Raw genomic sequence first — 27,126 nt, forward strand, 5'->3', positions numbered from 1 at the left:
GCTATGATATATTCCTAAGTGTTTATAGCAATTCAGATCTTGATATGAAAACGTCAGTGGTATCCTCAAGGGCAAAGAGCTAAATGTTGCTTTCTCCAGCATTACCCTTTCCACCACAACACCATGTTTGTTGATCTATTTGCTTTCTTTTCACTTCATAAGTTGGGTGGTATGATATCAATAAAAGACTTGAAAAAAGTCAGGACAATTTACGCCAATACTAGCTAGATTGGTTTGTTGTGAGCTAGTAAGACCTTATGATGTTTTCAGCAGCTATAGATGGTTTGTACTTAAGAGGAGAATACAAAATGAAACACACAAAGAGATTGGTGAGCTGTAATATGATTGTTAGTCTGAGCGTTAAACAATGACAGTATTGAGGACTAGAAATTAGAAGGCGTATGGTTTAGCTTTCATGTGACAGTTTGGGGCTAGTATTTTTGTATGTCAAGTCGTTTCTGTTTGTGATTTACAGTGACTATGCATTTGAAATTCACTTCAGTTTTCCTTTTGCTGTTTACATACATTAGAAATAATTCATTGTAGAGAACTCCAAAAAAGAACTGACTTAATTTTATTTTGGGGCACTGTAAATCCAAAACTACACAGAATCATTTCAAAGAACAAAAAGAATTTCTTTTGACATTATTTTTATATCTCATTTATTAGTATTAAGTAGGTTTTTAGCACTGGGTAGTACATAGTTGCCTTTTTTTTTTTTTTTGAGACGAATTTTACTCTGTCACCTGGCTGGAGTGCAGTGGTGCGATCTCGGCTCATTGCAACCTCAGACTCCCAGGTTCAAGTGATTCCCCTGCCTCAGCCTCCCACAGTTGCCTTTTTAAACATGCATTTTATTTTTGTGACATCGTAAGTCTTGATTAGGACTTTAAAAGACCCCTTGAATTGATTTACCTTCTTCAAAAAGATACCCCTCTTCACAGATGAATATGTCTTTAAAAAAAAAAAAGTCATGGAAAAGTCTGTAACTTTATTTACCTAACCATTCACTTAATTTTAGAACATTCTCTGGGCAAATGAATGATGAATGTCTGACCATTGAAATATTTGATTGTTTTTCAAGTTATTTCTGATCATAGCTTTCTTCCATCATTTTTCTCAGAGGTTTTTTTGATTGTTGAATAGTTGTAAGACTTCACTAATCAAGTTTAATTTATACGGTTTTGATTTCTAGTTAGCTTATAAAATAATTCGTCAGATGATTAATGTGTGAGACAATATCAGAAAACTATTTTTATATTTAGGGGACTTTAAAGTATGTCAATGATGAAGTATATTTTAATTCATTTTTCTTTTTTCTCTCAGGTGGATCTCCTTACTTAGCAATCAAAATAAATGAAGCAAAAGACTTGCTAGAAGCAACCACCAAACACTGATTGATGCTCAAGCACCACGCTGAAGGAAAAAAAAAAAAAAAGCCCTGCAAAATATTCTGAAACATGGTCTTCTTAATTTGTTGTATGCATTGACCACATCCTTTCTTCCACCATTAAGCTGTATAACAGTAAAATATTAATAGTCTTGCTTTTTATTATCTTTTAAAGGATCTCCTTAAAATTCTATAACTAATCTTTTTTCTTATTTTCTTTGTGACATTCATATATTTTTAAGATTTTTGCTATGTTCTAAATTCCCTCCTACACACACACAGACACGTGCACACACACACACACACACACGTATGCAAAAAGTATAACTGTCAAGAATGCAATTGGGATTTGTGAGCAATGAGTAGATATTTTCTTATTGCTTATATTTGTACCTATATTGTCCCTTTTTTTCAGGGAATTTGGGACTTTACCTATATAACGTGCTTAAAATGTCTTAGAGCAAGCACTGGCTGATACCTCTTGGAGATATCTGAAATGTAATGGAATTTATTAAATGGTGTTTTGTAAAGTAGGGGTTGAGAACTTGTTCAAGAACCCTGCTCTCTCTGATACCCTATAGCTAAAGCATGAGGACTTGGAGAGCTACTAAAATGATTCAAGTTTACAAAATGAGTTCCATGAGGAAAGGCTGAGAAAAGTCTGAGGAGTTTGTATTTAATTATAGTCTTCCAGTACTGTGTATTTATTCATTACTCATCTACACATATTTATTGACCCCTTTTGATGTGCTAGTCACTATTGTGGGTCCCCTGAGAGTTGCAAGTATGAAGCAGTTATGGATCATGACCCAAAGGATACGTAGAAGGATAAATCACATAAATGGTGAATAGGGTTAGCTAAAGATGATATATTTTTAAAGTTCAGAGGAAGAAGAGAATATGTTAAACAGTGCATGAGGGAGAAATAAGTGGCATGGAGCTTTGTGGAGTACGTGGCATAGAGCTGGGCTTTAAAAAAGAAAAATAAGAGATACCATATGATTGATGAGATGAGTCAGTGTTATTTCTCCTAAGAGGAGAATTAGCAGAAATGGATATATCAATTAGTGTGATTAGAGTGCAGGGTTTCTGGAAAGCAAGGGTTGGACTGAGTGGTCATCAAAGGCCAGCCCTGTGACTTACACTGCATTAAATTAATTTCTTAAAACATAGTCCCTGATCATTATCACTTTACTATTCCAAAGGTGAGAGAACAGATTCAGATACAGAGTGCCAGCATTATTCCCCAGTACTCTTGGGTTCATTCCAGGTAAACTGAACTACTGCATTTTCTCTATCTTAAAATACTTTTTAGATATCCTAGATGCATCTTTCAACTTCTAACAGTCTGTAGTTTAGGAATTCTCAACCCTGGCGTTATTGATATGTTAGGCCAAATAATTCTTTTTCTGTGGGAGATCTCCTGTGCATTTTAGATGATTAGCAATCACTACTAAAGACTAGTCATTTCTCATTAGCAGTGACAACAAAAATGGTTCCAGATATTGCCAAATGTCCTTTAGCAGACAAAAATCACCCCTAGTTGAGAACCACTTCTGTAAAACTTTAATTAACACTTTTTTCTTTTGGTTTATAAAATAATGATCCTGACTTAAAATTGGTGGAACCTTAAAGCCGATGAAATATGGTTCTTGCTTTAAAGTCCTTATACATGTCCTACTCATTTTCTTATGCTTTAGTGTTTTTCATTTTTCTCCTGTTACCTTTGTACCTAAGAACAGCATCCCAGTCCCCAGATCTCCACCTGCCCAAAGTCTAGGCATAGTTGAAGTCCCAGCTAAAATGTGTCCTTCTTTTATTGGTGCTTCCAGCACAAATAATATCATGAATTATCAGCTCTCTGAGAGCAGGCATCGTGTCTGTTGTTTACTGTTAAATTGGCACCCAATAAATATTTGTTGAGTGAATGAATAAATTCCTGTAGCACTTTATTCATTCACATGGTATATAGGGACTATAGCTTGGTACCTTGTGAGCAACTCTTTGTGTAACATACCTTATTTCTCATACTAAAATGCAAGAACCTTCAGAGCAAGGATCTTGCCATTCATCTTTGTAACCTCTTTACTCTGGAGCACTTGTATTTAGTAGGCATAAAGTTTTACGTACTAAGATAATGTTGCTGTTTTCTGAATACTGTACATCAGAACATGTTACTGCTAATTTGGAAAGTTCTGCTAAGGAATATTGGGGCACCCTCAGATGCACCTTTTAATTGATGTCATATTTTTCTAATCCATACTTTATTCATGAGAATTTGAGTCACCCCAGCATTAGCTTGGAATTTCGTTAATTCCCATTTTCTTTGCATGTGCCTTGAAGTCAGAGCCGGCTTTAAATACTGTCTTCCTGTTATGTGATCTTGGGCAGTTACTTAATTTTCCAGTCAATAACTTGTATCTATAAAATAGAGAAAATAATCATATCTAATAAGATTATTGTAGGGAATAAGGATGTGTAAAGCATTTAGTCACATAAATGCTCAAAAAAATTTAATTTTTACTTTCACTGCCGCATTTAATTAGTTTTATCTTTAAAACCACCTTGGATTAAGGGTAAAGTTTCAGGTATGTCCCAGTAATCATGTGTTTTGCCCTTTAATCTGCAATTTGGGTATAATATGGTGGGGACAGCTCATCTCTATTCCATGCAGCATTAACTGAGGCTGGAGGCACCACTTCTCTGGCCAGCAAGTTGGACCTGGTGGTTGACTGAGAGCCTTGGTTCCTCCCTTGATGCATAGGTTCCTCTTTACATAGGCTTCTCCCCAGGGGTACTAGAGCATCGTCACACCATAGCAGTTATAAGAGAGAGTGGCCCAAGAGACAAAAAATAGAAGCTGCCAAATTGTTCTTCCTGGGTCTGGAAACTGTCAGGGCATCAGTTGTGCCATATTCAGTTGGTCTAAGAGTTACAGAGCCTGCCTAGATTCAAAGAGAGAGGATAGGACTGAAAGAATCAGTGGTCATCTTTAATATGCAGCAGGACAGGGTTGGGATATTTTTTCCCCCTTAAATCTGTGAAGGCATTACTTAAAATCAGGCATATATAATTGAACTGTAGCTACTTGGAGTATAAGCTCAGAAAATTTCAGTTAATAAATACTATTTTTCTGCTGTTATCCTTGTACCTAAGGGTGCCATCCTAATCCCCAGATCTCCACAACTATACCTATGTAGTTGAAGGCCAAGCTAAAATGTATTCCTCTTTTTCTGGTGCAACCAGCAAAAGTAATACCATGAATTATGAGCTCTCTGAGAGCAGAGATCATATCTGTCTTGTTTACTGTTGCAGATACCCAGGTAAAATTCTCTAAATGGCAGTATACTTATAAAACTGAGTTTTCACCAGCTACCCACCCCCCAGCTCCTTATTATCTGTAAAAAGCTAATTTAAATGGTTACCTATCTTCAGTAAAGATTGCACTTTCGTATTTGCTGTCATTGCATATTCTCCTTAATTAAGCTCTTTGTTGATATTGCAGTTTCTGTGTATTCTTACATCTTAGATGCAATCTGAGGGACGAGGAAGGACCTTTTAAAAACAAAACATTGCATAGAAAGTGTAAGTCATACGGACAGTTAATTAAAGGGGAACATGGCATTCCTGTAGATCTATTTAGATCTTAGTTGATGGTGCCAATCTTCAGCATAAAGTCAAAAGTGGAGAGAAGTTTAGGAAAAAATGTTGGGCTTGGAATACATTGTTTAGTCTTCAGAGCACTTTACTCTGTATTAAATCTATTTTAGACATTCAGCAGATATTGAATACTTACTATATCAGGCAGTAAAGATAGAAGTTCATTCTTAAAATGTTCAACATGTTCAAACTAAATACAAAAAAAAAGCATTCTTAAACAGGTAACTTTCTGCCTCATACTTTTTAATTAATGAGACATGTAAGAGTTGCATTAATGGGCATGCTTATGATTGCCCAGCAGGGTCATTAGAAATAACATATTTATTCATGTGCAGAAATCTTTTGGTTGTCATGGGGAACCTTGCACACAGAAAAGAGCTTTTATTGACTTAACCTTCAACACACTTGACAATTAGCTTAGTACAGTTTAATATCATTCATGGGAGAAGATGAATCAGCCAGGCCTTTTATGTGAAGGATATGAAGTTTCTCTGACTCAACCAACTTAAGATGAGCTACAGAGACTGCAGTGAAAAGTAAACCAGCTCATTTCACACAGTGGAACCATGCTGTCCTCAGGCACTCTGCACCTCTCCCAGCAGTCATCAACCAGATACAGGCCCCTGGCTGCAAGGACGATTTGATGGGAGTGAGTAAACATGTCAGCATAGTCCCTCCCTTCTAATGGAAAAGCAACTCAAAGAGCAAATACTGTTAATGCTGGATCAGTATCATCTAGTCAAAAAGATTCTATGAATTATGAGTCAAAATTTTATTTATGGTGGCATTACATTAAGATATTAGGATTTTTGTTAGCATAATTTATTAGCCGGAAAAATTGAGAAGGTTCTCTGGACTCATTTTTATAGGTGGAACCTAAGTGATCTGGATCATTGCCCACCAGCAAAATTGCTGGGCATGGTGGACAAAGAAAATGTTCCTTCTAATGATTTTTTATGAGCTGAGTAGCTATTGTTCCCAGCTGAGTGCTCTTTTCCTCTTTTTATTGTTGCTGAGCAAAAGAATTTATAAAAAGCTCTTTCTTTTTTATTAAAAACTCTCTCAATTGAAATGCAAGTTCATTAAGTACTGTTCATTTCTCATCCTACCATAATAACCCTTTCCCCCTCTGTTTTATTCAACAATGTCTAGCAGCACTGATCAAAATTTTAAGTCTGAACAGACTATATTACATAGATACAGAGAAATAGATAGTAAATCTTCAACATTAAGAGTGGGTTTAATTTCACATGGTTAGAATATGATCACTCAGGCTAGGTGTTGGCCATAAATTTCAAATTAGTATCTCAACTTAGATGGGGGAAATCAACAGTGGCAAACTTCAGTTATGACAGGATAAAAATCATGTAGAGATACTGGTTCATTATGGACGTCTACTAAACTATAATGCTAATGGCCAATAATTAGAATGAGTTCATTTTAAGAAAACCGATAATAATATTGTAATAATATTAGCTAATATTTGTTTAGTACCTGTGCCAAACATTCTACCTATGTTACCTTGATTTTCACAGCTAGCCTAAGAGATAGGCACTATTATGTATCCCCACTTTACAGATTAAGAAACACTCTCAGAGGAGTTTAAGATCTTTTCCAACATTACATAGCCAGTAAGTGGTGGGACTAAGATCCAAATTCAGCCTCTGAAACACATATTCTTTATATATCACACTCATATATGACTTTTGGCTCATTCTTTGATGCCTGTGACCTTGTGAAAATGTGAAATTATGTTTACAAAAGGATCCAGTGTCATCATGCGTCATGAGCAAGGAGTACCTAATCTTTAATTCTTCCCTAGAAGCTTATGGTGTCCATCCAAGTGTACACAGCAAAAGTTCTGTTGTAAGGTTTAGCGGAGTGAGTTTCTCTGACTCAGAGTGAGGATGGAGGAAGCTTGATAAGATTTTATCTGAAATGTTCATGGGCAAGAGCTTTCAAGGAGAACATCGAGCCAGGTTCAGAAGACAGCTCATGAAAGTGAAGCAGCAGACCTTGCACAAGAAATGAAGAGAGAGCTCAATGTATTCAAGACGGCAGCAAGAAGACCGAATTGATTGAAAGGAGCAGAGGCAATGGAAAACAAGACAACTGAAACCAGGTAACTTGCACCAATTGAAAGGGAATTTTAGTACTTTTGTAGAATTTGAAAAAATTGTTTTCTGCTATTTATTTTCAATTTTGGACAGGGTTATTTGTCCGTGCCATATTTTTTTGCCAAGTCCAAAATTATATCTGTATAGTTCTACATTGTCTGGTGGAATCAGTGGAACTTTAGTTGCCAGTCTAAGAATGTGTCTTTGAGATTATCCAGTGAACTATTTCCGGTAGCTATAATAAATGGTGAAAAGGTTTCTAACTCCTTATGACTAATATTCATAACAGACTTGTGAGTTCTTGAACACGGGATACACCTATATTCAAAAAGTGTATTCCAAAACTAACTCCGTGATCTTTCCATTTATCTATTCTTGGATTAGCAGTGACTTTGCTCTTTCCTTCTGTAAATGTGAATAGTTTTAAGAGTCGACTGTGGAAGTGTTTACCCTTTGGCTTCCATGCCTCTGGAATGTTTGTGCTTTGGTGGTGAGATGTGAGACTGTATTTATATAGTCTGCATCTCCCAGACTGTGCCAGAATGTTGTATAGTGCAGTGCTGAAGAAAGCAGCAGGTATACACAGAAATGCAGCCTTCCCTGGTTAACCCTGCTTGGATCTGAGTTACGCTTTGTTTCTTGATTTCTTGGGACTTAGGTAATCAGTTTGTCTTCTACACTATCCCATTTTGTACTCACTTACATACTACGTTCTTGTTTGGGCTTTTTTTCTTTCTTGGAAGCAGAGGTTTTTTTTTTTTTTAAGCCAATATGTGAAAATAGGAATACACAAAAATAAATAATATGCTATTGTGTTTGTTTTGCTTTAAAATTGTAAAGGATAAACAATAAGATAGTTTTATCTATGTGGTTTTCCCAATGCAGTTAAAATAAAATCTGACCTGCCAAAATTGAACTTATACTCAGTTTTTCTGTTGTATAACTCTTGAAGAACACCTTGTCTGTTACATAACTTCATCTACACTGTGAGCTCTTTTGTTCATTAAAAGTCTATGTTAGTCTTTCATTGTTTTCTACATTTTCCTTTACTTCCTCATGAGATGCTCAGCCTAGTTGTCCCTCAGGGCACAGTATTGACTGGTTCACTTTTAAAAGCAGCTATTAGAAACCCAAATCATAGATGTGAGTCTTCTCAGAAACCATTATTGAAACTTGGATTTTTACCTCTCATACCAAAATAAAAAAGGGAAAAAATAGAAATCAGCCCAACAATACTTTAAAATTGATTTTTATATTTAGCTTGTAATGCAAATACCAAGGAAAAGTGCCTAGTTCCTTGGTTTATTTACTTATATCTTGCCTCTGTTATCTTCATATCAGTTTTTGGCCTCAGCACTTTTGATTGCATAAAGAACTCTAAATATAGGCAATGGTAATAGAAATGCTGAAACATCTGAACTGTCAGCCCCAGAATAAATTGTTGAATATGACTGCACAAATGCCTGGAACTTAAAGAATAGGGTCACTTTTCAACTTCCAACTGGAGGAGAGTACAGACAGATGTGCCCTCTGTTTCCCCTCTCTGGCTCTTTCATTGTCTTTCCCCACCTCTCGTGTATGTATACATACAGGCACACACACATACCAACACCTCCTGCCCCATGAAGTGGTCACATCTTAATACCTACTAAGGCCAGTTAGACATTCCGTGGGCAGAGTGTATGTTGCAGTTGCTTAACTGGCCTGAGGTTTCATGGTGTCATGGGCACCATCCAGTGATCTGTTTTCAAATCTGTAGAAGGAGGAGGACTGGTGGTGTTGGGCTTACATAACATAAAGGGCCTGTCTGCCATAAACAGGAGCTTGGATTTGTTTTGTCAGGAGATGAATATGTTTTTTACAGCAGTCTGGTAAATTAAAAACAATACACAGAATCCCATAGCGAGTGTGTTCTATTTGATGCTGTTGCTGGGATTTATGTATGGAACATCAATTTTCTGTGTAGACGTAATTGAATACATATTACCATGACCTGAAACCATGTAAGAATATGTATGGTGTGTGGGAAACCTGAAAACAGATACAACTGATGAAATTATTAGTTTACATTTTTTACTCAAAATATTTGTGAAGCAGCTATTCCCTGCATGTGCTCTATGTAGAAATGCAGAGACAAATAGATGATTGTAATGTGTCACTGTCTCGTTTTTGGACTGAATTTTTAATAGAGCAAGAAGGCCTAAGAGGGAAATCCCTCAGATGTGTTATGTGGCTCAGTAATGCCCTCAGTTCCTTGCAGCTTCTTCCCTTAGGACTCTGAATAAAGTCTCTGGTGTCAGAAGATCTGAGGGTCTCTTGTATTTAATAATATCAAGGGAATACAGTGTTATCACTCAAAGCCTGGCCAACAGTTACTCCTGGAGAAAGAAAAACAACCTGGCTGACAAATTTGTCACCCGTGTAAACTGACCAGAAATATCTAGAGCCATGAACACCTAGTTAGTGGGGTCAGCAATAGGCCAGGCAGTAATTGCTCAGTGCCTCATTCACTAGCAGCAGTGGAATTGCTGTAGTGTTAATTGTCTTTAGGGGCCAAATTGATCAACCAAAAGAGGTTTAGAGATTTTTGGTGTTCTGGTTACTGATGAGGGTTCCTACTTTCTGGATCACATGATGAAATGTGTGGCAGTTGACTCTTTGCTCTCCTCTAAGTTTTGTGTCTCCTTCCAACCCCCATCAGCAGCCGTTTCTTGTTCTTGAGGCTGCTTAGCCTAAGAGCTTTTGGTCTTTGCTGTCTGGGAGTTACAAATCCACAATCTTTCTCATCCTTTGTCCTCTCCTGCTTTTGGTCTTTTTTTACTTTTGCACCAGTTACACTTGCATCCGCCTGCTAGACAGCATCAGGGCACTGGGGCGTGGTTCCTGCTGCTCAATCAAGGAGTTATGGGTCCACAGCCCAGCTCCCCAAGCTGCCTTACCTTGTTGCCCCTTCTGAAATACCACCCAACGACCTGCCCACAGAGAGAGACAGTGAGACTAACATGAAGGTCATAGGGAGTAATGAGAAGAAAGGGGCCCGGCATGTTCTGGACTCCTCGAAGAGAAGTGTTTGTTCAAGGCATTAATATTTTTGCAAGACACAGTAACATTGATTTTGTCATCCAAGAACCATTTTGCATTTGCAGAGTAGTCACTAGAGGGTTGAACCATTTTCTTTTGTACATAGAGGAAGTAAGTGTCTCATCCTCAGCCTAAGAGCACCAAATTTGAAGTTGGTATTTTTTATTTCCAGTTCCAGGTGTGAATCTTTGTTCCATATTGCAGATAGCTGGAAAATCTTCTATTTGTTTAAATCCACCTTGGGTAAACTGCATCATTTTAAGTTTTCTATCTGGAACTCGGTACAGGAGTTCACCAATGCCAAGCACGGACTCTGCATAGAATGCCGTATATAGGCTTCATGCTGCAAGCCTCCCACACGGATGGATTTAAATTTTTATTTTATATCCCAGCCAATCAGGCGTCTGACTATAACTTGAAGCCAATTAGTATTTTTCACAGAGCCAGGTGCAAAGCTGCCAGGTAACATCTGCAAGTGACTTGCATTGCTCTAATGGGATCTGCATATGTTCAGCTCTATATGAAGATATTTTTCACTTGACATGAAGTCATCTTTGGTCTTGTTCTCCCCTGACTCCATTAAGCAGACACACATACATGTGTTGCCAATTTGATCCACTTTCAAAGGAAGACCATGCCTAGTGTTTCTTTTCATGATGCTAATATTTATGCTGGTGCCGCTTGGAAAACTGTTATCTACCCACCCAAAGTGCTTTGGAAGGGGAGGGGAGGGGGTGTAGCAACACATCTCTAGGTTACTGTCAGGGTATTTTCTGATAATACTGCCATCTAACCTAAATTATGCTATAAAGATTTACTTGAGGACTTTATAAATTTTAAAGAAAAATCTATCTGGTGGAAGCAATTTTTTCTCAAAGAACACACTGGCCAGGGACAGTGGCTCACAAAGTGCTGTAATCCCAGCACTTTGGCAGGCCAAGGTGGGTGGATCAAAAGGTCAGGAGATCAAGACCATCCTGGCTAACACAGTGAAACCCCATCTCTACTAAAAATACAAAAAATTAGCCAGGCATGGTGGCATGTGCCTGTGGCTCCATCTACTTGGGAGGCTGAGACAGAATTGCTTGAACCCGGGAGGCGGAGGTAGCAGTGAGTCAAGATCGCACCACTGCACTCCAGCCTGGATGAGAGAGCGAGCCTTTTATCTCAAAAAAAAAAAAAAAAAAAGAGCATACCTGAGTTCCTGTAACTTGAGGAATGAAGACGTGGGTTCTAGTCTCTTAGTCTGAAGCTAACTAACTGTGTGACTCTAGACAGGACATAGCCTTTGCTGAGCCACTTGCATTAGGTACTCACTGATGGCCATAGGACCTGTAGAAGGAGCACACATTTCCAAGTCACGCTGACCTAAGTTTCAATCCCTGACCCACTCTCTATTAGCACAGTAATCTTGTGGAAGTTTTGTAAACTGTCTTTTGGTTTTCTGACCCATAAAATGGGTGTAATAATAATACATGCCTCAGAGAGTTATTTGGAGTGTTTAATGATTTCATAGATACAGACATGGCTGCTTAGTACCTGTACATGATAGCTTTTCAAGAAAATGCTCATTTTCGCTGCCTATCTTTTTTACTCCACTGCTTTTATTTCAAGTACTGTACAAATATTACAAGTGGATTTTTAAAACGATGGATAACAAACTACCAGTATTTCCAACATCTTAATCTCAACTATATTCTTTTTTTTTTCTGGGGTCTCTTCTGGTACATATTCACGTAAAGCCTTAGGAATTGATCTTATAGGAAATGGCTGTAGATAAATATGCACATCTCTAGATTGGAATTTGGGCCATTGTATTTACAACGACATTGTTAAATAACTATCAATACTTGTGGCTAAATAAGAATACATGTTTAACAGCTGAAAACTTCATCCAAGAGCATTTAGGACAAAAAAGAAATAGTCCTTTGGCCAGGTTTATGGTAAAGCAAGGTATGATAATATTAATAGCCGTTAATTACCGAGTGCCTGAAATTTGTGTCAGACATTCTTTCTATATTTTTTTCATCCTTACAACACCCAGTTAGCTATGAGTCTGTTTTCAAATGTGTAATAACAACAACAAAAAAATCACAGGGAACCAATTAGTTTCAAACATTTTTATAAAATTAAAAAACATTTGTGATATAGTAATGTATGTGCCTTATAATTAATGCTAAATATCAAGATTTATTTCACAAAGAAGGTGTTCAAGAGCATAAGTACTTTTCATAGCATCACATGGTCAGGAAGGGGTAGGGTTGGGTCTGCTCCCAGACCTTCTACCCCCATAGTCTATCCTCTTTCCCCCTTATCCTGCTGCCTTCCAGGGAGCTTAAGACTCTTAGCTTAAGTTCCTGAAAACTTCTCTCCTGGCTTAAAGTGAATGCTGGGTAATTTATTTAGTCTGCTCAGGGTAGTCATTCATTCCAACATGATTGTAGTCCAAGGACCTCCCTAACTTTCAGAACATTTGTCACTTGTCATGTTGCATTTAGGACGCCAGAGGAGGCATCCAGTGGAATGAACAGGAGGCACTTTTGTGACAAATAGACTTCGGAAGCTAAAGCTGGAACTGGAAGAGACCTTGTAGATCTTCAAACCTCCTTAAGGTACAGCCTGATGGATTTCCAGATCGTGACATTTTTTAAACACTTGATCACAGCAAAAAGAATGAACACTGTGATTTAAAAGGAAGACCCTGGGCCCAGGTGTAAGAGAGAATGTTGCCACTTTTATGTCATCTCCACAGAGAAATAGCAGGATTTCATGAACTCAGACTTTGGACAAAGGCTGATGTGGATTTAAATTTTGGGTCATATACTTACTTGTTATGTGGCTTTGGACAATTTACTGTAAAATGGAGGTATATTACCTACTTCACAGGATTGCTGTGAGAATGATAATGCGTGTAACACACTGAACATAGTGCCTGACACCTGGCTGGCGCTCATAAATGTGTGCACAATTCAATTCCTTTCACTAAACCAGTGATCCTCTGCTTTGCCTATTTCTTAGATCCCTTACAAGGCAACACCCCAGACCATCAGACTTTCTGGGGTGGGAGCCAGGCAACAGTATTTCTCCATATCCAGCCAAGGTTGAGCATCCCTGGACTAGATACAGGCTGAGTGAGGCCCAAGCACAGAGCCAGGCCTGTCTGGGAGGGCTCTGCAGGAACACAGCTCAGGAAGGCAGCAGGGGTCAGGGCCTGGGGCAGTGTGGAAGGGACCGCTCAGCTCACTCCAGGAGTTGGGGGCAGGCAGGGCCATCCCCAGGGCCTAACTGAGGGCAAATCACTCTGAGGGCTTTGCTTCCCCCACAGCACTTTTATCCAAGTGAAACTAGCTTAAAACGGAATGACAGGGCAGCCTGGAGAAGTATTATAATCAAAGCAGACAGCTTAAGGAGCGATGGTAAGGAAAGGGGGAAGGAGACAGCCAGACGGGGTGGTGAGAACAAGCCTGCACCTGCACAGCTGACCGCGGAGGCTTTCTGACTTTCAGTCCAATTGTCCAAAGCGATTGTCTCTTTTCACCCACTCAGGAGTCAAGGAAGGCCTGGGTGACCCATTTGTCTCTTTCACCTGCTCAGAAGTCAAGGACTGGGTAATCCATTACTTTGAAGAGAGTTTCCCCAAATCATTATTGAGAAGTTCATTGTGGTCCCAGGATCAGCAGCGCAGCATCATCAGGAGCTGGTCAGAAATGCAGAATCTCAGACCCTGCCAGAGACCTGCTGAGTCAGAATCTTTAGTGGTGGAGCCTAGGAATATGCATTTTAACAAATTCACAAGTGAGCGTGATTGACAAGCACTGCTGTGTATAGTGAAAATAGAACAAACTTTAGGGGCAAACAGCTCTTTGGAGTTTGAGCCCTGGCTCTTTCACTTACTTTGTGATCTTTGAAAGGTTGCTTAACTTCTCTGAACACCTGTTTCCTCATTTGTAAATTGGGGATAAAAAGATTTGCTTTAATAATGGACATCCAAGGAAACTGTGGATGAAATGGAGGAGGGTCTTTGTACTTGGATTGGAAAAGAACTTTTTTGTTTTTACAAATTTCTAACTAAAATTTAGCATTTTCTTTGATTATGAATGTAAGCAACATTTGTTAGAAGCCTGTGACTTTGTCACTGCTACAAACCACAGACATTTCCATATTACATTACATTTGTTGCAGATAACGCCAAATATCATTTGTATCATCCAGTTCAAAATTACAGTTGCCTTTAGACTTGCTGCTAGATATTTAATGCATTAGTAATGAGGCACATACACCATGATATCACAGATTTTTTTTAATTTTATAAAAACTGCATTTTAAAGTAATTGGTTTCCTTTGTAATTATTTTATATGCAGTTGAAAACATTATTTGATGAGAGGTCCATAGGCTCATGACACAAAACACTTTTAAAAGCCCTCCGTGCCTAGAAAGTTGTGATGATTTACTTATAGAATCAAATATGTCCAACACTTTACAGAGACTCAAATAACAGTGCCCTGATTGTCCTCCCCAACACTGTCGTGTCTTGCTTCATCCTAAGCCTGGGCCAGAGATCCTCTAGACTTTCCTCAGGGTGTGTCAGAATGCACACTGTCTGGTCGACTTACCCTGTAGGCATTTCTCTGGCTGATCTTGGTTTCATGGAATGAGAGCTGTTGTGTGTTGAGTGCCCACTCTGTGCCAGAGTGGTGAAGTATGCTGTCTGGAATCACATAGCCAGTAAGTGGGAAAGCTGGCAGGTAGTCTCCATGCTGCCATGTATATTCCTGGGTGGAGCTAAGTCCAGATGGAGGGGGACAGACTAAGGACTCCTGTATCCTCCCAGTTCAGGAAGATGACAGAAGGGCTATCAGTGGATTCGCTAAGCACCTACAATCTCTTAGTTCTTGTACAATCAGTAAGCATTTATTAAGCACTTACTATGTGCCTGGCCCTATGCCAGTCTCTAAGATACGCAGCTGGGTAGGCCATAAGCCCTGCCTCTAAGAAGACTATGGGCCCTGGGAGTGGAGAAGGGTATCTCCTAACCCAGTGGGGAAGAGGTGGGGGATTGAAACAAGGCTCCCCTGAGCAGGTGGTTAATTTATGTGTCAAACTGGCTGGGCTACGGTACCCAGGTGTTTGGTCAAACATTATTCTGGTTGTTTCTGTGGGATGTTTTTGGATGAGATTAAAATTCTAATAGGAGGAATTTAAGTAAAGCAGATTGCCCACCATAATGTGGGTGGGCCTTATCCAGTCAGTCGAAGATTTTCATAGAACAAATACTGACCTCCTCCAAGCAAGAAGGAGTTTTGCCAGCAGACAGCCTTCAGACTTCAGCTGTGGCATGAGTTCTTCCCTGGTCTCCAGTCTGGTGACCCACCTGGCAGATTTTCAACTTGCCAGCCTCTATAACCTGAGCGAATCTCTTAAAATAGATCTCCCCTTCCATCTTCACCTCCCATTGATTCTGTTTCTTTGGAGAGCCCTAATACAGAGTCCAACTGGCCATATTCATTTGTCCTTATGCTCCTGTGTGCTTTACTTTTTATTTGGTTATGTCTCATTATACAGCTCTCGTCCTGGGGCTCTGAGACCCTGAGGGATTTTCATTTTTTTACATAGGTCCCTTGTGACAATGGTATATCTGGGCTAATATAACCAGTGCTGTTTCATTGGGCACAAACCATTTGGGGTGCAGTGGGAAGCCTGAGTGAGGGGGGAAAAGGAAGGACATTTATTATGGCTACCGACTGCCAGGCACTGTGCATTTATACTCATTTCAACCTCTAATGCTCGGTATACAACAAAGTACGCAGAATTTTTCCCATTGCACAGACAAAGAAACTGAGGTCAGGAAAGGGTAAATGACTCATCTGAGCACACCCAGCTAATAAGAAGAATCAAAGGTGGCACCCAAATCTGAGTGTCTGCCTGACACCCAAGACACCCAAGGCCGGGCTCTTTAAAACAGCTGTTTCACATAAAAGGTGCCAGGCCCAGGGAAGAAGAGCCCCTTCTCTGGAGAGCCATGTCTCCGTAGCCCAGTAAAGCTTCCCACCAGCAAGGGTCCCCTGCAGCCACACCACCCCCTCCCATAGAGATTCTCTGTACCTTGCTGGAAACTCATCACGAAGGTCACCAAATTGTAAAATAAAGGACCTCTTCAGTCTCAGGAGGATCTTTGAAACACTCCACCTCAATCCTTGGCCCAAGAGCCTGGGTTCTACCCAGGGCTTTAGGGGGCTCAGGCATTTGGCCCATCAAGTGCTACTTGACCCCTCTCTATTTCACTCCACAGCGACCCTGCCATTTTGCTCGGCTGATGAGGATATCATGTTGGGCAGCATCACAGCTCTTGTGCAGCTCAGGAGATTGCATCTATTGCTTGTTTCCTTATCTGTGTGCGCTTTCATTCTATCAGACAAGGAAATTAAATTGGTCTGGCACCATTTGCTCTCTAGAAAGCTACTTTGGCTGCTAAATCCACCAAAGGGGGTGGATTTATTTGGGTGTTTCTTTCCTAAGTGAGTGAACAGGCCTTTTCAGAGCCGCCCACAATTAACTGAAAGGCCCGAGCTGTGGTGCCAGGCCCACCTGTCAAGGGGATGGAAGCCAAATGGGGCAGATGGGATCGAAGCAGGGCCAGAAAATAGCCTTTTAATTTAGCACCAGAGTCCTCTCCCACTCTGCTGTAGCCCCCCTACAATTAGAAAAATGTGGAAGGCAAAAATGAGTCAGAGAAAACTATCCAGGAACTTGGGTGTTAAAACCCCACCTCCAGACTGCAGCAGGGAATGTTAGGAACAAAGGGCTGAAAACCGAACGTCAATATTGGTTTTGCTCCTGATGCCTGGAAGGGTCCCCTTTGCCTTGTCCTCTTCATGAAGGAACATCCACCGCTTCATCCTCCAAAGGGGGCCCTCGCAGGAGTTTTCTGCAGCCTCTGTGTCCCCATTTTCCCAGGCAGAGCCCACTGGCCCTTTTGTATCTTTGGCACGTTGAAATGACCTGTTGTCATACTTATGGGCTGACATTATTGTTTTTTTTTTTATTTTGACTTGCCCCAATAAGGAGTCGAGGTGGATTACAAACGTATAATTGAACTTTAAAATAAACCATTCACATGAAAGTTGGTGGCAAGATCAGAGCAACAGGAAATAAGAAAAATTTATGTAAAATATTTACTCTGGGGTCTTCTTGGTGGGCCATGGCTTTGGCCCCCAGCTTTCCAGGAGCCAACCCAAACTGGTGCCTGTCAGTTCCTTGATTCACGCTGTTCATGGCTGTTCAGGCAAAGCATGGCTTTTCCAGTTACTGAGGCCTAAGAGGAACTTCACTCATAGTTTCTCATAAAAAGGACCCTGTGAGGGATCATGAACAATGTCCTGAGTGAATGGACATTGTCCTTAGGATAGACATATGTTTCATGGGGCTGTGTCATATAACATTCTTTCTGTCCATCTATGGTACCACATCACCATGCCCCTTGGGGAAGGCAGTTCTACAGGGTGGCCAGTACAATGGGACTTGGCTGTAATTTCCTGTTAGCCTGCCTAGATTCACAATAGGCTTTCTGGAATCTAGAGATTCAGGATGCAGTTTTCACTTGCCTCAATGGAGGTTTGAATGAGTTTATGCAGTAGTCATGAATGAATATTCATTCTTATCATCGCTGAGCATCTGAGCCCCCTCCTTGGCTTTGTGGAATTCCCTGAGCTAAGGCAGATCTTGCCTCCCATTGCAGAGGCTGAAAGTGGCAGCTACTTACTTTTCTAGCCTCCTTTGCAGCTAGCAGGTGGCCAGATGGCCCAGTCACCACCAAACAGACACATCGCCCCCAAGTTATAACCATGACAAGGGTGCTGGCAGTGGCTGCAGAAGAATAGTCTCTTTAGGACAGCATGTGCAGCCCACTGACTGGGGGCATCCAGTGACTGGAGTCAGCAGTATCAGCATTGGAGACTGTGACCTCCTCACTTGACCCAAGCCACCATCCAGGCTGTAGGAGCCTGAACTTAGTTCTTCTGCCCTCCTGCTGAATATGTGAGCCTCTCGATATCCTTGTAATGTGTGTATAGTCTGCTTAAATCAGCCTGAGTTGGCTTGGTTGCAAGAAAAAACCTGCTTGATGCAAGCAGCTGTTCTTCTCTGCTCCCTGTCCACCTACATGCAAGGCATAGGAAAGTCACACTGCTGTGAAAACCAAGGATGCATACACACATAAGGACACAAGCCGGGTCTGCTCACAGAGTTCCTAAGGGGCATGGATAGAAAACTTGTGGGCCCTCCCTGCAACACAGGCCTGGAGTCAGAAAGACTGTCCCAGAGCTGACTAGCCTGGCATCCACAGTCTAGATTTATACTGTCCAATATGGTAGCCAGTAGTCACATGTGGATGTTTACAATATGAACTTAAATTAGTTAAAATTTAGTACAACCCCTGTGGAGAATAGTTTGGAGGTTCCTCAAAAAAATAAAAATTGGGCTACCATATGATTCAGCAATCCCACTGCTGGGTATATACCAAAAAGAAAGGAAATAGGCATATTGAAGAGATATCTGCACTCCTGTGTTTGTTGCTGCAGTGTTTACAATGCCTAAGATTTGGGAGCCAACTAGTGTCCATCAACAGATGAATGGATAAAGAAAATATGGTACATAGGCTGGGAGTGGCGGCTCATGCCTGTAATTCCAGCACCTTGGGAGGCCAAGGTGGGCGGATCGCCTGAGATAAGGAGTTCGAGACCAGCCTGGCCAACATGATGAAACCCCATCTCTACTAAAAATACAAAAATTAACTGGGTGTGGTGTCAGGTGCCTGTAATCCCAGCTACTTGGGAGGCTGAGGCAGGAGAATCGCTGGAACCCAGGAGGCGGAGGTTGCAGTGAGCCGATATTGAACCACTGCACTCCAGCCTAGAGGACAGACCAAGAGTCTGTCTCAAAAAATATATATATATATGGTACATATATTAATACATAATGGAGTACTAATCAGCCATAAAAAGGAATGAGATCCTGTCATTTGCAACTACACGGATGGAACTGGAGGACATTATGTGAAGTGAAATAAGATAGGCACAGAAAGATAAACATCTTATGTTCTCATTTATTTGTAGGATCTAAAAATCAAAACAATTGAAGTCATGGACATAGACATGGAGACTAGAACAATGGTTACCAGAGACTGGGCAGGGTAGTGGGGGTGGGGGAGGTGGGTATAAAAAAAGAGAAAGAATGAATAAGAACTACTATTTGATAGCACAACGGGGTGACTGTAGTCAATGATAACTTAATTGTACATTTAAAAATAATTCTGAGTGTAATTGGATTGTTTGTAACTCAAAGGGACAATGCTTAAGGGGATGGATGCCCCATTCTCTATGATGTGCTTATTTCACATTGCAAGCCTGTATCAAAACATCTCATATACCCCATAAATATATACACCTACTGTGTAACCACAAAAATTAAAATAGAATTAAACAATAAAACATTAAATTAAATTAGTTAAAATTAAATAGAATTACAAATCTATTTCCACAGGCTCGTCAGTCACCAATGGAGTGCTCGGCAGCCACATGCACCTACAGACTACCACTTAGAACGGGACACGTAGAGAGCACGTCCGGCATCGCACAAGATTCCACTGCACAGCGACGGCCTAGAACCGTGACATTCCAGGCCGATGGCAGGATTTCTGCCTTTTTGAGTCATACCAGTTGCTTCTGGTGGCTGACGAGGCTGGGAATTCCCAGGCTGTGAGGCAGCAGTTCCACCCTCTTCCATCCTGGTGGTCTGAAATCCACACCAGCTGTCCGGACCACAAAGCACTGGGCCAAGGCTCAGGGAACCCTGTTTTCCCTGCTGCATCTTCGTCTCTGTCCCTTTTGCTGCTTGTTGTTGGCTGCTTCAGGGGGAAACAAAAGTAAAGACAACCTTGGGTCAAGTTCTCACCATCATTCTCATCATCCTGGAACCTGGACCAGGCTCTGCAGCCTGGGCTGGTGCAGAGGCCGTCTCAGGTATGCAAACGAGTATGTTATGCAAATGAGTGCTTCCTCCAAATAAATGCTTTATGCAAATGAGTGTTTGCATTCTCTCTCACACTGGGCTGAACCGGGGGTTTGTACTTACCCCGGGACCACCCAGCACAGTGCTTGCCACACAAAGTACTCAGCAAACGTTCACGGGGTACACATGGATGTAACAGATCCCGAGGGACCTGATGTACGACAATCATTTCCATGCAGAGTGTCTTCCTTTCAGTCCAAGGGAAGGACTGAATGATAATGATAATAAGAGTGATGACATGTATATGAAAATATGGAGTATGAGTTTATTATAAAATTGCAAAGAAATTGGTTACATGTGTAAAGAAGTGTGGAGTTATGGGCATATTTTTCTTTAAAATTCCTTCAATATTGTTGTTACCCATCGGAGTAGTTAAGAGTATGCTCAGACAGACTTGGTCCTCCTCTGTGAAATGGGAGCTGCTACCTCACTGGGCCGTGTAAGGACTAAATGAGATAATGCATGAAAAAACTCAGCGCTGCCTTTGGCTCATAATAAATGCTAAGTACAAGGGAGCAATTACTGTTATTTTTGCACTAGAAATCCATGTGATAACAATAGAGCAGAGCGGGACTCTTGGCGTCCCTGTCGTTTTGTGGCTGTCGCTTCCCACCCTCCTGGAGTGGGGATGGAAAGCTCTGGGCCTGGACGTGACTTCTGTATCCTGACAGCCCAGCCCTCTGCCCACAGGGCAACTGGGCCAAGTCCCCACTGCATGCTTCCAGCAAGAGGGCGCTGCCAACCTTCTCATACCTTTTTATGCTTCTCAGTTTAAGCCATGGGGGTTTGGAGGGATTTTTTTTTTTTGATTCAAGATCTGTCATCCTTGCAAATGAGTTTGCCCTTTGCAGCAAATCCACACAAAACAGGGACAGTCTCCAGTTTTCTTGCTGTTGGCTTTTCTCCTCCCTTCTGTTCGAGTCCTGCAGTCCTGCAGCTACTAATGAGGGCCTCTGTCGACTCCCTGGGAGGACAGGAAGAGCTGCCATTCGCTCTCCTCCCTCTCTCTCTCTCTCCCAAACACACACACAGGGGCTCAGGAGAGCTGCCCTTCTCATCTGCTCCTCCCTTTCCTCCTCTCCCCCATCTTTGCCCTTATCTTGCTGTTTTCACACTTTGTTCCTCCATTTCTCCTGTGACTCTTTTTCTCTGAATCTCATCATCTCTTCCATTTCCTCTCGCATAATAAGTGTGATATAAGTATTTGCTGTGATTATGATGTCTCCCCCTTCTCTCTCTCTCGCTCTCTCTTCCTGTGTCTATCTTTGTAATCTTTCTGTCTCTCTTGGTAACTGGCTATTTCTGTCTCTCACTGGCTCTGTCTATCTCCCTCTCTGTATGTATTTCTCTGTCGTCATCTTTCTGTGTGCATCTATTTCTGTCCCTCTCTTCTCCCTGTCTGTGGCTCTTTCGCTGGCTCTTCATGTCCCTTAAATCTTCTAAGCCCCTCTGAGGGCTGTGGTCTCAGCACAAGAAGTAATGAGGAGTATGCCCCTTCCCAACCCCAGCCGCCCCAAGTCCTCACCACAGCACCAGAGAAGCGAATCCGCTTCCCCTTGGCCTAAGATAAAAATGCATCTCTCTTCTAACAGCCCCTTTTCGTACAGAGAAAATACTGTGTATGGGGTCCTGCCTGGAAAAACTTCTGGTTGAGGAAGTCATTTTGCAATGCTTGCAAAACAAACTTTCCAAAACCAGATGTCTTGAAACAAAACCTTTGTGGCTGTTTAACTGATTTAGTCTACTGGTAGACATGCAGAGTAAGAATAAGATGTTTATGATTAAAGCATTGCATTTTATCTTCACCCTTTTATAATCTACTTCTTGATACTTTAGCCCACTCTTGTTTCTCAGCATGACCTTTTCATAGTAGGAGAGGTAGCATTATTATTATCTCCATTTTTAAAAATGGGAACCAATACTCATAGAGATGCACTGGGCTGGGTGCGGTGTCTCACCCCTGTAATCCCAGCACTTTGGGAAGCTGAGGTGGGTGGATCACAAGGTCAAGAAATCAAGACCATCCTGGCCAACATAGTGAAACCATCTCTACTAAAAATACAAAAAATTAGCCAGGCATGGTGGCGGACACCTGTAGTCCCAGCTACTCAGGAGGCTGAGGCAGGAGAATCACTGGAACCTGAGAGGCAGAGATTGCAGTGAGCCAAGATCACACCACTGCACTCCAGCCTGGTGAAAGAGCGAGACTCCATCCCCCCAAAAAAATGAAAACAAAAACAAAAAAGTTGCAATGATTTGCTCCCTATTAAGGAGTTATTTTCAATGCCCCAGGGTGCGGGACACTCATCCCCTAGGGACCCTGAGCCCCTCTCGTGCCCTCCACTCTAGGGCTGTGTGAATCCCACCGGAATTCCCAAACATCTCAAACCAAACCTGCCCAAGAGAGAATCTATGTGGCTTTTTTGTGCACCGTGTCATTTGTAAGTCATTGTTCCCACCTCACGTGCACCCACCGTCTCCAGACGGAAGAGATTTAATCACATTTCCAGACTCAGGCCACGGCAGTGAATCTTACAGCCAGCGCTGCAGCAGAAACCCTGGTGACAGAAGGAGCTCTCTGAGGATTTGATGGGATAAATCATTACAAAAGTAGTGAAACTTAATTCCTGCTACCTATTGGGACAAACAAAATGTGATCTGCTGCATCGTCCTTGCTCATCCAAATCTTAGCTTCTTTTTCCATGTAAATAATTGGGGGAATAAAAGTACAGAGGCCTTCTGGAGCACTATCGTATTAGGATCCAATTTAACAGAACGCTGAAAATTTCGTAGGAAGGCAAGTGCCTAGTTGCTGTAAATGCAGACAAACTTCAAGGTGAAGGAACTCCCCTGTATAATCGAGAATGCAAATGTTCAAAGCTACTCAACAATTTTCCCCTTGCAGCTGCCCATTTTATCTCTTGCAAAACTAGTAATGATACAGCAGTTGATTATGGTTTACAATAGCAATAAACCTCTCAGAATTGGTTGTTTCCAAAATAAATAGCCATTCTGTTAAATGTTAAATAACAAGTCATAAACTGCTGAAAACAACCAATTTCTTGTGGATTATTGCCTGAATAAATTTCAGCAGGAACGGCAGATCGTTAAGCTGTGAGCGTCACAGATCAAAACCATTGGATTTAAAAAAAAGCAATCAATCAATTAACTTAAATCCATCCAAAGGAATTCCCATTTTACAAACCAAGTCACACCACACATTTTTACATCTTCTTTTGAGCTTTTCCTCAGCTAGTCATGGTTAGTTCGATTCTGGCCAAAATGCCTTCATTCTTTTTCAGAGCTTAAAGAATACCTAGCGTGCGTGGTTAGATTGGCTCATTCTGAGAGCGTGCCGTTTTCCTCAGCTGCATTTTCTGCAAGTCTCCGTCTCCAATGTTCCAATTGATAAAACACAGACCTGTCCACTAAGTTAAACATTTGAGTCAAGGCTCAGTGGCAAATATATTCAAACTGCAGCTCTAATAGAGGCTGTTCTGGTAAGAGAAGCCAACTTCATCGGGGTGATTGACAGAAGATTCCTCACCATAGCAACCGGGGTTATCTCTCTGGAATAACAACATTAACCTCCTTCATAACCAGTTTTTCATCCCTGAGTACAAAAGGCAGCTGCATGCATCTTGTATGATCTTTTATTTTTATTTTTGAATGAACAGTTAGCACTTAAATAAAAATGGGACAAGATGCAGCAAAATCAAATTAATTTTGAATTCCTCTTGAAAAAAAGCATGGCAATGGATCTTGTAGGCAGAACAGTTAAAGAGCAGAGAGGGTTCCTGTCTCTTCTGAGCACAGGGCAAGAGCAGGGAGATTTCTGTTCATCTGCTGCCTCTGAAATAGCCTCCTCCATTGATTCGCTTTTTGCTGCTGTGGAAGGTGGGGAAGGGGCAAAGAATTTGTTTCTTGTTTTATTCCTGTCTTATTCTTTGTCCTCACAACTCCCAACACACACACGCACGCACATACACACACACCCCTACACACACGTATCCACTCACACATATACACGCACACACACACATCCACACACATCTTAGAGGCTCTCAGGTGCAAAGCAATAAATGGTCTATGGGAAAATGGTGGGAAAATGCATATTCTTTCTGGAAAAAATGCATATTCCATCACTATTTTGAAAGAAATTGCTAAATGGACCCCAAACCATCTCCTCTGACTTATATCTAATGTTTTGTGGAAGCTGTGGACATTGGTGCCTTGAAATGTCACTGAAGCATCTCACCAGCCCCTCACAGAGGTGTATGCCATGCTCTGAGCCTGACTTCTCATGCCAGTCTCCACAAATGGCAAGCATGGCACTCAAGCCACAAGGAATAAACAGTGTGACAAGGAGAGACAGACTGTCCACTTGGATGGGCCACTGCCAAATCACGTCCTTCCCTGTGTCATTCCATTTCAGATGTGTTTCCCGTTGGCACCATCTTCGTTGCAATTGCCACCTTGAAAAGTGGGGCCATCTTGGTTGAGGCTTCTGTGTCACTCAAGGTCACAATCTTGAAGCCCAAGGCCCTGGTTATAACCTCAAGGAATGTCAGTCCTCTGCTGAGGAAAGAGGCTGAGCAGGGAAAAGGTGCCACCTGGGCCCAAGCAAGGGGAATCTGGGAATATGACATTTACAAAGAGCAGGACAGCGTGGGGCCTCAGAGGGGGAAGTGGTCATCCGGCAGAGCCATTCCAGGTGAATCTCTGGCCTGATATCAATGTAAGCAAACAAACTAGCCAAAAGGCATGACAGGTGGATTTCAAAAGATGTTCTGCGAAGAAATGTTATTTCTGAGTTGGAAGTAGGAAGAAATCTTTGAGATCCCCACTGTATTACACAAATGTTGACAGCCTCCTCAGATTCCTTCAAAGCCACCTTATTTCCAAAGGTGCTGCCTGCCCCTCATACTCCTCACCCTGCCAACAGCATCACTGTCATCGCCAAGCTCTGGAACTACCTGGAATCCAGTTGGGACCCTGAGTCTGTGTGACCCTGTTACCAGAAAGGGGTCAATTCAGACCCCAAAAGAGGGTTCTTGGATCTTGCACAAGAAAGGATTTGGGGTGAGTATATAAAGTGAAAGCAAATTTATTAGAGAAGTAAAGAAACAAAAGAACGGCTACTCCACAGGCAGAGCAGTGGCGTGGGCTGCTCGAATGAGTACACTTATGGTTATTTCTTGATGATATGCTGAACAAAGGGTGGGTTACTCATGAGTTTTCCAGGAAAGGGGTGGGCGATTCCTGGAACTGAGGGTTCCTCTACTTTTTAGACCATCTAGATAACTTCCCAGTGTTGCCGTGGCATTTGTAAACTGTCACGGTGCTGATGGGAGTGTCTTTTAGCACACAAATTATAATTAATGTATAATGAGCAGTGAGGATGACCAGAGGTCACTTCCATGACCATCTCGGATCTGGTGGATTTGGGCTGGCTTCTTTACTGCATTCTGTTTTACCAGCAGGGGCTTTTTGACTTGCACCCTGTGATACCAGTCCTGCTGACCTCCTATCTCATCCTGTGACTAAGAATGCCTAACCTCCTGGGAATGCAGCCCAGCGGGTCTCATCCTCATTTTACCCAATCCCTATTCAAGATGGAGTCACTCTGGTTTGAATACTTCTGATAACCCCAGCCCCACTGCTGAGCATCCTCAGTCCAGATTGCGTTTCCACTGCAGGATTTGAATAAAATGCCACAGCTGTGGTCATGGGACCCAGCCTCCTGAGAAGCTCCTGAGGAACTAGGTGACACCCAGAAATGCAGGGTGTTACCTCCCCGGAGTGTGAACCTGAACCCAGGTAACTAGAGGTGGAGAGTATGTCCTCTCCACCCTGAGGTGTGATTCATCCTGGCGAACCTTTTGCAGAAGTCTCACGAGCTGAGCGGACACACTCAGAACAGCCTGTGTCTCTAGCCACTCACCAAGAAGCAGCATCTAGAGCAGCACCACTGCGTCACCTTGATCCTCATCTTCCCTGCCTTTCCTCCTCTTCCCTTCCTCACTTCTCCAGGGTTACACCTCTCAAATAAAGCAGCTGCACTGTAATCCTTGCCTCAGGCTCTGCAGGGAGGACTGGGGCTAGGAAAACTAGTTACATGAGTCAACCTCAGGGTTCCTCACTGTGGCGTGCGTTTTAGGCAAAGGAGTGGGTAGTGAAAATCATGGCCTTTCTCCATGAATCAGTCCAAAGACTCTCCCCTTCATTTGCTAAATGACCCCTGATGTTACAGCCACCTCTGGAAGCTGCAAGTTTCCTGAAAGCTGAAGTTGAGGAAGGGTTGGTTGGTTAATTGCTTTTAAGAAGCAGTGTAGGGCCGGGCGCGGTGGCTCACGCCTGTAATCCCAGCACTTTGGGAGGCCGAGGTGGGTGGATCACGAGGTCAAGAGATCGAGACCATCCTGGTCTTTACTAAAAATACAAAAAATTAGCTGGGCATGGTGGTGCATTCCTGTAATCCCAGCTACTCAGGAGGCTGAGGCAGGAGAATTGCCTGAACCCAGGAGGCGGAGGTTGCAGTGAGCCGAGATCGCGCCATTGCACTCCAGCCTGGGTAACGAGCGAAACTCCGTCTCAAAAAAAAAAAAAAAAAAAAGAAGCAGTGTAATGGGGTTTATTACTTAATTGACAAAGGGCTTGACTGGTGGAAAATGAAGCCCCCTTGTCTCCAAGATGTTTGCAATTAGTTTTCTCTAAAACAGAAAACAAATTTTCTTGAATAATCAAAAGAACCATAGCAATAGTAGCAACACCCCGAGTTACAAATTGTCTGGGCTATTAGACTGAGGAGA

General features: G+C 41.8%; 1 protein-coding gene and 1 long non-coding RNA gene across 2 annotated transcripts in view; both read left to right on the forward strand.

Annotated features, from left to right (window-relative positions):
- The window catches only part of DNAJC15 (DnaJ heat shock protein family (Hsp40) member C15), an 87,065-nt gene extending 80,348 nt beyond the window's left edge, over positions 1–6,717 (forward strand). The window contains exon 6 of the mRNA XM_064361782.1: positions 1,327–6,717. Within this exon, the coding sequence (XP_064217852.1) occupies positions 1,327–1,397 (71 nt within the window). The 3' untranslated portion in view covers positions 1,398–6,717. The remainder of the gene's footprint in view (positions 1–1,326) is intronic.
- Positions 6,718–6,818: 101 nt separating this feature from the next.
- Positions 6,819–13,971, forward strand: LOC105731686 (uncharacterized). Its single transcript, XR_001110806.3, has 3 exons — positions 6,819–7,172; positions 12,747–12,860; positions 13,843–13,971. It is a non-coding gene; the product is annotated as an uncharacterized LOC105731686 (long non-coding RNA).
- The last annotated feature ends 13,155 nt before the right edge of the window (positions 13,972–27,126 follow it).

Source organism: Aotus nancymaae, unplaced genomic scaffold (genome assembly GCF_030222135.1).
Source record: "Aotus nancymaae isolate 86718 unplaced genomic scaffold, 86718_ANA_hifiasm-v0.15.2.pri h1tg000043l, whole genome shotgun sequence".
Lineage (NCBI taxonomy): Eukaryota > Metazoa > Chordata > Mammalia > Primates > Aotidae > Aotus > Aotus nancymaae.